The sequence below is a fragment of the Capricornis sumatraensis genome, chromosome 10 (assembly GCF_032405125.1).
Source record: "Capricornis sumatraensis isolate serow.1 chromosome 10, serow.2, whole genome shotgun sequence".
In the NCBI taxonomy this organism is placed as follows: domain Eukaryota; kingdom Metazoa; phylum Chordata; class Mammalia; order Artiodactyla; family Bovidae; genus Capricornis; species Capricornis sumatraensis.
The window spans coordinates 20,918,552-20,931,781 of NC_091078.1; the positions used below are offsets into that span (position 1 = coordinate 20,918,552).

The following is a 13,230-nucleotide window of genomic DNA, read 5'->3' on the forward strand; positions in this document are numbered from 1 at the left end:
TTAAGTGGAAGTCTACAGCTCTCTCCTCCTTGACACTGTGTATTGGAAGATTCTTCTCTGGGAAAACTGCCTAACTTTTAAATGTAAATGAATAATGAAAGAATAGTAGACATTTCAGAAAAGACCAAAACAGTAAAACAGAATGCCAGAGAAACAGAAACCGTGCAGGATGAAGAAATGTCAATAAAAATTGAAGTCAGTATCCGCAAACTGGTAAGAGTAGCATCCATGAAGGTAATATTAAGAAGAAATGGAATGACTGAAATTTGTCAAATGGTACCCCCTAGAATTTCCAGAACTGAAAGACATGCCTTTTAAGAATGACAGCATGGAAACTGAAATAAAAAACATAATTACAAGGCAAAATTACATGAAATTTCACAACCTGAAAAAAAACGAACTGTGAAACCTTTCGGGGCGGGGGAAGGGGAATAGACCATACACAAAGAATTAAGAATCAAAATAATATCAGATTTATAAAGATTAACAGTGAAGTTAGGAGATCAACATTCTGGGAGAAAATTATTTTAAACATAGAGTTCTATATTGAAACTATCAAGTGTGTGGTTCAGTTCCGTTCAGTTGCACAGTCGTGTCCGACTCTTTGCGACCCCATGGACTGCGGCATGCCAGGCTTCCCTGTCCATCACCAACTCCTGGAGTTTACTCAAACTCATGTCCATCGAGTCGGTGATACCATCCAACCATCTCATCCTCTGTTGTTCCCTTCTCCTCCTGCCTTCAATCTTTTCCAGCATCAGAGTCTTTTCCAATGAGTCAGCTCTTCACATCATGTGGCCAAAGTATTGGAGTTTCAGCTTCAACATCAGTCCTTCCAGTGAACATTCAGGACTGATTTCCTTTAGGATGGACTGGTTGGATCTCTTTGCAGCCGAAGGGACTCTCAAGAGTCTTCTCAAACACCACCACAGTTCAAACGCATCAATTCTTCAGCACTCAGCTTTTTTAATAGTCCAACTCTCACATCCATACATACAAATATGTAAAAATGTTTTTATACATGCAGAGTCTCAGAGAATTTACTTCCAATGCAGTTTTTTCAAGAAGTTACTAGAGGATATGTCCTACCAAAACAAGGAATTGAACCAAGAATGAGGAAAAAAGGATCAAAAAAAGAGGAGAGGCAAAGAGAAACAGTGGTGTGTGCAAGATTTAGAAATAACTATCAATTTGCATTAGATAAGGAAGATGGAGGGCTCCAGGAGGAATGTTTTCAGGAAAAAAATGCAACCTAGTATATTTGAGTGAATCTAAAGGAGATTGACATTTCTGTTGAAGTTGGGGATGAGGTAGCAACCTGAGGGACACAAAAATTCTTTTTCAGAAAAGTAATTGTAGAACACTCCCTAATTTAGTATTTATAGTCATAAACATGTTAACAATGAATATTGAACCAATATTCAGTATTCAGTTAATCATATAGTATTAATAATAGTAGTTCAAGGAATAACAGAACTCTGTTGTTGAAGTTTGAAGGTAGATACCAGAAGGAACGACAGAGTTAACAAATAGTTTTCTTCAAATTTCCAGAGACTTGATCCAGATGATTATAATCCTGATTCTGTTACTTAGAAGCTGTGTAACTTTAGGTTAATAAGTTGGTGTCTCCATGCCTCAGTCTTTTATTCTGTAAGGTGAGATGATATATTATACCTACTTCATGGGGTTATTTTGAGGATTAAATGAGGCAATAATTTAAAAATGCTTAGAATAGTACCTAGCACGTGTATGTGCTCAGTAAATGTTGGCTGTTAGGACTATACTATTTGGCATTTTAAAATGTATGTTTTTTTTGGTAAAAATAAAGCTGTTTTTAAAATAATGTGGAAAAATTTTAGGTCTTTCTACTTTTTAAAAAAAATAATTGGTTTTGAAAAGCTTTGACTATGATATAGAAAGATTTTTTCAGCTTTTCAAGTTCCCGTTGTTGCACTAATTCTTTAAGTTTCTAACAAATATTATTTCACATAGATTATTTAGTTTAGAAGTAATTTAAATAATTTTGATCTTTTTACCACTGGTCCTAGTTGCATAATGAAAGTGTGGAATGCAAAAATGTTAGCACATAAAACACTTTAGCCTTTTGTTCTTAGGAGACTTAACTATTAGTAGTATAAATTTGACTTTCTAATAGTTGAATTATAAAATTATGCCTTATGAAATTACCTGTTTCTTCTTATAAGAACCTTACACTAATAAGCATATGCTATTGATTTTTCCTTAGGGCCACCAATTTTATTTTATAATGGCCCCCTTTAACCTTTTTTTTCTATTTGTAAAGTGACTTTGTAATTATTTTAAAATGGTTGCTAAAGTGGTTATCTGTAGATGACTAAATTTACCAGTATTCCCATTTATAGAATCATCCTTTTAAATTTGGGTAACAGGAGTGTAAAATATTGAAATCCTCTAGCACCCATTCTGATTATTGGTTTAACCAGATAGCTGTATAAAGTGTTTGTGGCCAGCAGAATAAATGGGAATAAAACTGTAGTTCTAATTACTGAGTAAAGGGTTTTCTTTTTTCATGACTGTTTCCTTTTGTATCATAACGGAGAAAAGCATCAGCAGTGTTCATCTGTATATGTATTTATATGTATGCAAACATACACTTTTAAAGAAAGTTCACTTGTAGTCTTTAATGGTTATCCTGAAAGAATACTTAATGCCCCTCTTGGGTTTTTAATTTTTTAAATAAATAGCTTCATCAGATTCCTTTGAAACCCAAGGAAAAGCAGACTACAATCTGTGAAACAGTCCAAATCCCAAAGTTCTCTCTCTTTTTAAAAAATCCCTTATTATTTTTTAACATTATACTTTTTAGGAATGTATTATAGTGATACATATAAATTCTAAATAATTTGTGAATCATTTAAAAATATTTTTGATAGCCGTTAGCATCATCATTCTTCCATTAGGACATCTTTCACTTAGAAGTAAGCTAAGAATGGGTGTGAATGAGAAGTTGTCTACATGCCGCCTAGATGTACCAGATTTTTATATAGAAAGAATAATAGACTTCTTCATAAAGATTTTGTCCCTTGAATCCTACTCATGCTTTCTCGGTTTTGTACATAAATTGGAAAAAGTACAGTAACACTCAGAGGTTTAATGAGACTGTAATATGTATTCTCTTAAAATCTTTTTTATATTTTGTGCATGTGTGCTTTTTCATTTCTAGACAAGAGTTTGTTGATGCTTATGTGGATTACATATTCAATAAATCAGTGGCTTCCTTATTTGATGCTTTTCATGCGGGCTTTCATAAGGTCTGTGGAGGAAAAGTCCTTCAGCTCTTTCAGCCTAATGAACTACAAGCAATGGTTATTGGAAACACAAATTATGATTGGAAGGAATTGGAAAAGGTAGGGGAAAACAAATCTGTGATATTGTTTAGATGAAAAAGCAAAAGGAAAACATAACTTATTGATGGTTGTATTCCTGGTATTGATGGTATGCATGTTCGTGTTATGTGTATTTGACTACAAGTTTTTTAAAACAGTGCTATTGTGCATTAAAACTGAGTGCACTCTTGATATGGTCACCACCTGAGAGGTCTCTGAGACCTTATGCTGAGTGAAAGAAGTCAGTCTCAGAGAATTATATACCATACAATTCCATTTGTATGACATGGTTGAAAAGCCAAGCACTGTGTTGGACAGGGGCTAGAGATGAGGAGGGAGTGTGACAGCAGAGGGGCAACATGAGAGTGTTCTTCAGGGAGACAGAATTGTTGACTGTCCTTTAGTGGTGGTTTATCTGTATATGTGGTTTAAAATTTGTAGAACTGTACACACATAAATGTCAATTTTACTGTGTAACAATTTAAGGAAAAAAATTTTTAATTAAAAAAAAAAAAAAAGGACTTCCGAATAAGCATAGTGGAATAAACATTTTTCTCTGCTCCCTCCCAAAATCTCATTAGAATTAAAGTAAAGGAAACATAGGGCTAATCCCCTCCCCCAGAATACAGTGAGCAAGAGAAAATACAGTTTTGGAAGATGGAAAATAGGTGAATGAGTGACTTAGAACAAAGAAAATTGAATTCTGAGCCTCCAGAGGACTAGATTTGTCAAGAGGCAGCCTGTCACATTGTAGAATTTGTGAAAGTCACAGGAATTAGCACATCATGTTACCAGGGGTACAGGGTTGGGCTGAAAGCAATACAATTGCTTCAAAACTAACTTAAGGAATTACTAGACCTCTCTCATCCCCTTGCCTGCCTGGCAAAATAGAACTCTGGAGAGAGGCTCTGGAATCTGGGAAAGCATGTAGAACTGAGGCTGGCACTCAGAAAGCTGGCAGCCAGGCTTGAATCCTCCAGGAAGGAGATTGAAGATCTCTTTCAGGAGGTAAATTAATTTGCTAAAGAGAGGAAAGATGACTTTAAGAATTGTCACACCTCAGATCCTACACGGTTTATCCTTGCCTCATCTTTCATTCCTCCTCCCACTCTGCTTCAGCCTCATTGGCTTCTTCGCTGGGCCTAGAACCCTCCAGAAACACTTTAGTCCTGTGGCCTTTTTGTTTTCTGTGCCTAGAATTCTCTTCACCTTGATAATTTCAAATGTATCTTGTTCTCACTTTCTGTATGTCTTTATATCTTTTCAGAGATCTTCATTGGATAACGCACTGAACATTGCATATGTACACACATACACACCCCCTATCTTCCTTCTCTTTTTTCTTCTCTAAATTTGACTAAATAAAATTTTACTTAATTGTCCTTACTGTCTGCTGCCCCTTATGCCCCACTCACTGTAAGCACTATAACGGCGGGATTTTTGTCTCTTAGTTCACTGCTGTCAGGATTGTTGTCTGTCTGTTCACTGCTGTGTTCCCAGAGCCTAGAAGGGCATTGAGCAAGTACTTAAAACCTTCTCTGAAGTTATAACTGATAGAAGTAATCATTCAGGAAGAGGAAATTTTTTAAAAGTATGTTTTAGTGTACATAGTATACTTAGTTTCTTCCACTGATCCGATTCATTATAATTTCACTAATTATGATTTGTGACTTTAAGTGTTCTTCATTAGGACTGCACATTTCCCCAGTACCATCTTGTGGTTTAAAAAAAGGAAAAAACAAAAAAAACTAGCCAACCACCTTTCATTTCCCCACTAACATATTCAGTCTTCAATTCAAACAGGTTAGTACTTCAGCTGATTGCTAGAATTCAAGCCATTATCGCCAAATCTGTTTGTAAATTAATAGCAGATATGTTGTGGATTTCTCAAGTTCAGTCATTGATACAATCATGGCTACAAATAGAGCTCCAAATTGAAGAACCTGAAAATAAATATTTACTGAGCCTCTACTAGATGCCTAATACTGTGCAAAAGATTAGAAAGACAGCAGTAAATAAGCTTGAGACATGGTCTTTGTCCTCTGGTAAGGAGGCTGGACATTAAATAATTGAACTGTGATGAATATAAAGGAAGAGAGTTTAGTGAATGATATATAAGGCGGAACCTACACAAACAGGGAACGCCTCTCACTTAATGGTAATCTCTACCAGATAAGAACTTTGTTCACTGCAGTTTCCCCAGGACTCCAGACTTTGACTGAATCTCATTATACATTTGTCTAATGAGCCAATGAATGAATTAGGTGACATTTAATCTGAACCTAAAGGATAAGTAGAATTTACTCCGATGAACAAAGAAAGGAGGAGTGTTTGAGAAATATATTTGCTGTTTTGTTGCAAGTTACACCAAAGATGAACATTTGTTGTCTCACATAGTTTCTGTGGGTCAGGAAATCAGAAGTGATTTAGTCCAGTGATTTTAAACTCGGAGATGTTTCATGAGGTTGCAGTTGAAATACCAGCTGGTATTTAGTCATCTGAAGATGGCTGAAGGATAGGATTCCCCTTCCAAGATGGCTCACTCACATGGCTGTGAAAGGGCTCAGGATCTCAAGCATGAGGACCTCTCCATAGGGTTGTTTGACTGTCTCCATGAAATGGCAGCTAGCTCCTCCTGGGAGTGAGTGACCAAGAAGCTAAAGCTGCACAAGTTTTTATGATCTAGCCTCAGAAGTCATGTATTCTCACATCTGCACTATCCTAATGAGGTCAAGTCTGTTCAGTGTGGGAGGGGACATAACATGGCCATGAATAGCAGGAAGCAGAGGTCTTTGAGGGCCTCTTGGAAACTAACACAGAAAATTGTTAAGTGTTGCTCTTAGAACCATTAATGTTTTAAAGAGAAGATGGAATAATACAAAATAATTTGTATGACTTGATTCATTGAAAGAAAACTTCCTGATTATCAGAGATAATTAATTCCATGTTAAACTTTAATAGTCCATTAGCCTTTTAGTAATTTTGGTTTATCCTTTAGATATTTACTTTGGAAAATGATATTACTGTCACATTATGTTCTTTGAATTGGGAGTAGGGGAGATGTTTCTGCAGATTCATACATATTTTCTTTCCTTTCCTCTGGAACTAACAGTTCCAAGTTGCAAAATACCCAGGAAGTAATAATTAACTGAATTACATGAGTTTCAAACTCTTGGATAGTGTTAACTTTCTGTGCTAAGGAAGCCAGTTATCAGATTCAAGATAAAACTGATATCCCTTAATATTAATAGAAGGTTATGTTGTTTTTAGAACACAGAATACAAAGGAGAATATTGGGCAGAACATCCTACAATAAAAATGTTCTGGGAAGTATTTCACGAATTACCATTGGAAAAGAAAAAACAATTTTTGTGTAAGTATTTCTAATTCTGTTTTATGAGAATAAAGTTTCAATAATTACTAAACTTTTGAACTTAGAGTAACTGATTAACTTTGGTGGGGTTTTCTGTATTATTCAAGGTCCTGTTTTTAATTTTCAGAGTAATTTTTTTTAATCCACATTCTTTAGATTTTAAAAAGATCTCTGCATTGTAACTGTTTTCAGTCTTCAGTTTTTTTCTTTGCTTCAGAATGAAAACTCTGGTAGTTGGTGTAGAAAATAGAACTTTCTGATTTGCATATCATAGGATGACAGGTCATTAATTTTGGCTTCCAAGTATGAATTTGTTTGAAGATGACAAAACAAATAGGAAAGGAATCATAATCAAAACCGTGTTTTTTAAATAAATAGTTCTAAATGGTTACTCTTTTCAAAAAAGAGGGGCTCTCAAAATGTTTTTATCAAGGACAGTAGTCATTCATGTATCAAACATATATTAAGCCTTTCTGTGTGCTGATGTTAAGATTACACTTTTAAAGAAAAAATACTGTTTGGATGTATCTCAGAATCATGCTTCCACAAATTCTGGGGTAGGCTTCCACCTTAGAGCAAATGTTGCTGTAAAGCTTTGCTATGAGTGATTGTTTAAGTAACTTGATACTCCACATTGTTATTTAAAACTTTTATTCAACTGTTGATAAAAGTAGTTGGTTCACTCAATGATTCTTTTCTTGGCAGTATTTTTGACAGGTAGTGATCGCATTCCTATTCTTGGTATGAAGAGTCTAATACTAGTCATCCAGTCAACAGGAGGTGGTGAGGAATATCTCCCAGTTTCCCATACCTGTTTTAATCTTCTGGATCTTCCAAAATATACAGACAAAGAAACTCTACGCTCTAAACTGATTCAAGCTATTGATCACAATGAAGGCTTCAGTTTAATATAACTTTGGAGTTACAACTATTCAGTTTACTGCAAAAGCATTAAACTAATTATTTGTGTTTTTCTTGTGATGAATTCAGCAAGGCGATAGAGGTACTATTATAATTCTTACTTGCAAAATGTTCAATGCAATGAATATTCATGAAAGCCAAAAAATATTAAAAGAAATGAACAAACTGTGTTAATATTAAACACTGTACAGAACCATGGATTTTTTTTTGCCATCTTCTAATAAACACAAGTATTGTGACTACATTGAGGTTTTACTAACATAAATTTTAAGAGTTCGCATATTTCACAAATGATCTGGTGTGTGAGTGCATGAAAATGTTGCTTAATTTTCCTCTAATCACGGATGAGAAGCCTTTAACTTTGGCCTGCAATAGTCATTCGATTATTTTTTCATTTTGTAAATAAAGTTTTGTAATAAAATAGTTATGTTCTGATACCAGTGCAGTTTCTCTGGGTGTACTTGAACTGAGATTACTTTAAAGGGTTAAAAATTATCATTGAAATCTTATTCTGAGAATCTATGAAGGCAAAAAATTAGCATGGTGGAAAATACAGTCTTTGCTTTTTTACTAGAATAATGTCCTTGTGCAAGTCTAAATTACAAATAGAATTTACCTGATTAACATATAGTTCTTTCTTTTTATGAGTCTTGAGATATAATTTGATAAATGGGAAGTTGTCAGAAAGCTTAATATTTAGTACTGAAAGAACTCTGTCCAGTTGCTGAAAATACAATCGTTGACTACTATGAGAACCAATCATTGGGTTAAAGCTTTTAAAACTATTGATGCTGCAGGTTGGTATTTAAAGATAATTTTCAGTGCTTCAGAATCATTTACTTGAATTTTAAGAGACAGATCTTAACAGATAAATCTTTTAAGTTTTATGGTGCTGATGCTTAGTTATCTCCTGTCATTAAATTGTAACAGTAAGTGATGCAACACATGTGACTTTCTGCTATAATGCAAATATTTATTTTTTAAATTTATTTTTTAAATGCCATGAAACTGTTTAAATAATAAAGGTTTATTGGCTTAATATTTAAACTTTCACTGGTTCTCATATAAGAGTCAAAATTCTTCAAAAACAGTAATATCTAAGGGAAGGTCTCTTAAATTTTGGACTGATAGTTCTCATTCCCATACAAATTTATCTGTTTAATAGAAGCTCCCAAGTCTCCTTACCTGTAATTCTAAAATCCAAAACATTGGGTGGGGTCGGGGGTTTGGGTGGAGTTTTTGTAGCAAAACCTGACCTCAGTTGTTGAGGCTGTTTATGATAATAAGTGGGACTATTTGCATATCTTACTGTGGCACTGTTAGTGTGTTTGTGTCCGATCTAGGTGCTGCCCAGATATGTATGGGGTGCTACACCGTGTGCTTTAAAAATTCTTTTAACATTCATAATTCCAAAATGCAAATGAGTCCAAGGGTTTTGGAAAAGGGATTGTGGACATGTACGTTTCACTAGTTAAACTTCTGGTGTTTTCTAATAGGCTTTTAATAAAAGCCTTAATAACTGTCCTTAAAGTAACATTTTTCCCAGTAAAAGTCTTCCAGGTTTCTGGTATTATGCTGTTTCCATGCATATCCATTTCTTGAGGCTATTGATTGTTCCCACTGAAAACATAGCTGTGTGTGTCAGGTTTTTTAGTAACCTCTATTTCCTATGAAGCTTATCTGTAAAATAGCAGCCATGTTGGATTAAGACAGGTAGAGTTCAATGAACAGTTGTTTTAACAAGGCCTGACCTGTTATCTGGGAACACAACAGTGCAAGGCATAATTTGGGTAACTCTAGTATTCTTTTCCTCCCTGTTACTGCAGGGCTACAGTAAAATTAACAGCAGGGAGATTCATGGGAAAAAATACCATTGAAGGTTTTCCAAATTGCTGTTTGCTGCTTTTTAAAAGTAACAAAAATACCAAGCTTTATAGATTAGAAATGGTTTGGACCTAACAGAAGCAAAGATACTAAGACGACGTAGCAAGAATACACAGAACTACACAAAAAAATATCTTCATGACCAGATAACCACAATGGTGTCATCACTCACCTAGAGCCAGACATCCTGGAATGTGAAGTCAAGTGGGCCTTAGGAAGCATCACTGTGAACAAAGCTGGTGGAGGTGAATGAGTTCTAGTTGAGCTAGTTCAAATCCTAAAAGACGATGCTGTGAAAGTGCTGTAAATCTGAAAAACTCAGCAGTGGCCACAGGACTGGAAAGGTCAGTTTTTATTTCAATCCCAAAGAGAGGCAATGCCAAAGAATGCTCAAACTACCGCACAATTGCACTCATCTCACATGCTAGCAAAGTAATGCTCAAAATTCTCCAAGCCAGGCTTCAACAGTACATGAACTATGAACTTCAGATGTTCAAGCTGGATTTAGAAAAGGCAGAGGAACCAGAGATCAAATTGCCAATATCTGTGGGATCATGGAAAAAGCAAGAGTTCCAGAAAAACATCTGCTTCTGCTTTATTGACTAGGCCAAAGCCTTTGACTGTGTGGATCACAACAAACTGGAAAATTCTGAAAGAGCTGGGAATACCAGACCACCTGACCTGCCTCCTGAGAAATCTATATGCAGGTCAAGAAAGCAACAGTTACAACTGGACATGGAAAAACGGAGTGGTTCCAAATCAGGAAAGAAGTACGTCAGGGATATTGTCACTCTGCTTATTTAATTTATATGCAGAGAACATCATGTGAAATGCTGGGCTGGTTGAAGCACAAGCTGGAATCAAGGTTTCACGGAGAATTATCAATAACCTCAGATTTGCAGATGACACCACCCTTATGGCAGAAAATGAAGAGAAACTAAAAGCCTCTTGATGAAGGTGAAAGAGAAGAGTGAAAAATCTGTTGAAACTCAACATTCAAAAAATGAAGATCATTGCATCCAGTCCCATCACTTCATGGCAAATAGATGGGGCAACAATGGAAACAGTGACAGACTTTATTTTTGGGGGGCTCCAAATCACTGCAGATGGTGACTGCAGCCATGAAATTAAAAGATGCTTGAAGAAAAGCTATGACCAACTTAGACAGCATATTAAAAAGCAGAGACATTATTTTGCCAACAAAGGTCCATCCAGTCAAAGCTATGGTTTTTCCAGTAGTCATGTGTGGATGTGAGAGTTGGGCCATACAGAAGGCTGAGCGCTGAAGAATTGATGCTTTTGAACTGTGGCATTGGGGAAGACTCTTGAGAGTCCCTTGGACTGCAAGGAGATCCAACCAGTCCATCCTAAAGGAAATCAGTCCTGAATATTCATTGAAAGGGCTGATGGTGAAGCTGAAACTCCCAATACTTTGGCCACCTGATGTGAAAAACTGACTCACTGGAAAAGACCCTGATGCTGGGGAAGACTGAACATAGCAGAAGGGGACGACAGAGGATGAGATGGTTGGATGGCATCACCAACTCAACATGAGTTTTGAGTAAGCTCTGGGAGTTGGTGATGGACAGGGAAGCCTGCCATGCTGCAGTCCATAGGGTCGCAGAGTCGGGACGCGACTGAGCTACTGAACTGAATTGATAGATTAGAAAGTAGGCAAAATACTGAGTTCACTAAATTGTAAATAATTGTCTTTAAGTCAGTCGTAATTTTAACCAATAGCCATTGTTCAGAGAAGGCAGTAGAACCAATACAACAAGCCTTTAAATTGGCATGAAATAAAACCACAATGTAGTTCACAAAACTGTGAACCCCAGCCTTTGCACAGGGATTGGCTTATAACATGTTTTTGCCTGCGCTGTGTAAGATTTTCACTGCATTTAGTTGAACAAGGTCTTATGATGATGTGTACTATGCCTAAGGCAGTCTTCCCCTGCATATGGTGAGTTCTCTGAAAGCAAAGGTAAAATGGTCTTGCTCTCAACCTCTTCCTATCCCCAGGCTCCTTTCTCAATAATTCAGTAGCTCCCTGCACTCACATTGGTAACATTACTAGGGAAAAATTGGGAATTCGTCTGTTTTATGTATGTCTACCTTAGTTTCCCTGTTGGGCCAGCCACACTGAATGGAGGGTTAAATGCAGAAGGAATTCACCCTATTCCTTTCACTTCTCAACTCTTACTATAGTCTTACTATATTTACTTTGACTTCTTAACTCATACTATATATCACCTGGGGCTACTGTTTACTATTATGTAAACTTCACCTTTGGCCAATTAGATGCCATCTCTAAGAGGTGACAGCTCAGGTTACTTTCCAAAATTCACCAGGTTACTTTTAATCCCAGTTGAGAGTAGCTTGGGGGTGGGGGGCGGCAGGGGTGTCATGAGACCATTTCTCCTAGCATCCTAAGGCTGACTGTTTAAGGAGTGGGGAGAGCCTTTGATTAGGAATTGAAACTTGTTTCAAATAAAATTTATCAGATAATGCTTTAGCAGGTGGGTGAAGGTACATCATTCTTTTGTGCCACTGAGGAAGATGCTGATTAAACTGTATCCCTGGAATATGATACACCCACCAAGGGAAGTGGAAAAAGCATTGAATCCATGGCTTTAAGTCAGGTTTTGCTAGGTATTCAATTATTTGAAATGAACCCTCATTAAGAACTACTTTCCTATTTTATGCATATATGGAATTTCACAGGTATTTTTTCTAGTGCAAACGATATACAGGGGCAGTGAGTTTTTTGGATTGTTTCGTTCCCTTCAAAGAGACCCGAAGGCAGGAAATGGCCACATTTATTCATTACATCTCTGTAAAGGGGCACGTTTCTACCCTCCTGAATACTAGATTTCTGGGTAGCCTAAGAAAGGCCACACCAAATATGATCAAGTCATTTTTCGTCTGCTCCTTTTGGTCTTGAGTTCGCTACAGTCCCGCCATTACCTCATCTCCCTAATCCAAAGTCCTGGTCCTTTGTCAAGTGTTTCATGTCAAAAATTAGCTATTCTTTTAGTCGCTAGTTCAGTTCAGTCGCTCAGTCGTGTCCAACTCTTTGCGACCCCATGAATTGCAGCACACCAGGCCTCCCTGTAAATCACCAACTCCCGGAGTTCACTCAGGCTCATGTCATATCCAACTCTGCAACCCCATGGACTTCAGCATGCCAGGTTCCTCTCTGTCCTCCAGTACCTCCCGGAGCTTGCTCAGGTTCTGCTGCTTGCTCAGATCTCATCCTCTGCTGCCTCCTCCTCCTCTTGCCTTCAACCTTTCCCAGTTATTCTTAGACAGGGTTAGTGAGGGGGGGGGAAGGCTCCTGGTCTAGAACAGGACATTTTGGTGATGTACCAGTTACTACAGGAGCTTCCCTGGTGGCTCAGATGGTAAAGCGTCTGCCTGAAATGCAGGAGACCCGGGTTTGATTCCTGGGTCAGGAAGATACCTTGGAGAAGGAAATGGCAATCCACTCCAGCACTCTTGCCTAGAAAATCCCATGGACGGAGGAGCCTGATAGGCTACAGTCCATGGGGTCGCAAAGAGTTGGACACGACTGAGTGACTTCACTTTCACCAGTTACTACAACCAGCACTTTTAGTACTATTTTAGTACTGTTGTATATAAACTGAAAAAAAAATGTAGCATCTAATAGCCCTCAAAGCTGTACAAAAG

General features: G+C 37.0%; 1 protein-coding gene across 5 annotated transcripts in view; it reads left to right on the plus strand.

Moving 5' to 3' along the window:
- HERC4 (HECT and RLD domain containing E3 ubiquitin protein ligase 4) overlaps nucleotides 1–8,587 on the plus strand; it is a 124,567-nt gene extending 115,980 nt beyond the window's left edge. For all 5 annotated transcript variants that reach the window (XM_068982137.1, XM_068982139.1, XM_068982140.1 and 2 more), the window contains 3 exons: nucleotides 3,203–3,386; nucleotides 6,636–6,738; nucleotides 7,444–8,587. In XM_068982137.1, coding sequence (XP_068838238.1) covers nucleotides 3,203–3,386; nucleotides 6,636–6,738; nucleotides 7,444–7,652 — 496 coding nt within the window. In that variant the 3' untranslated portion in view covers nucleotides 7,653–8,587. The remainder of the gene's footprint in view (nucleotides 1–3,202; nucleotides 3,387–6,635; nucleotides 6,739–7,443) is intronic.
- Nucleotides 8,588–13,230: the final 4,643 nt, after the last annotated feature.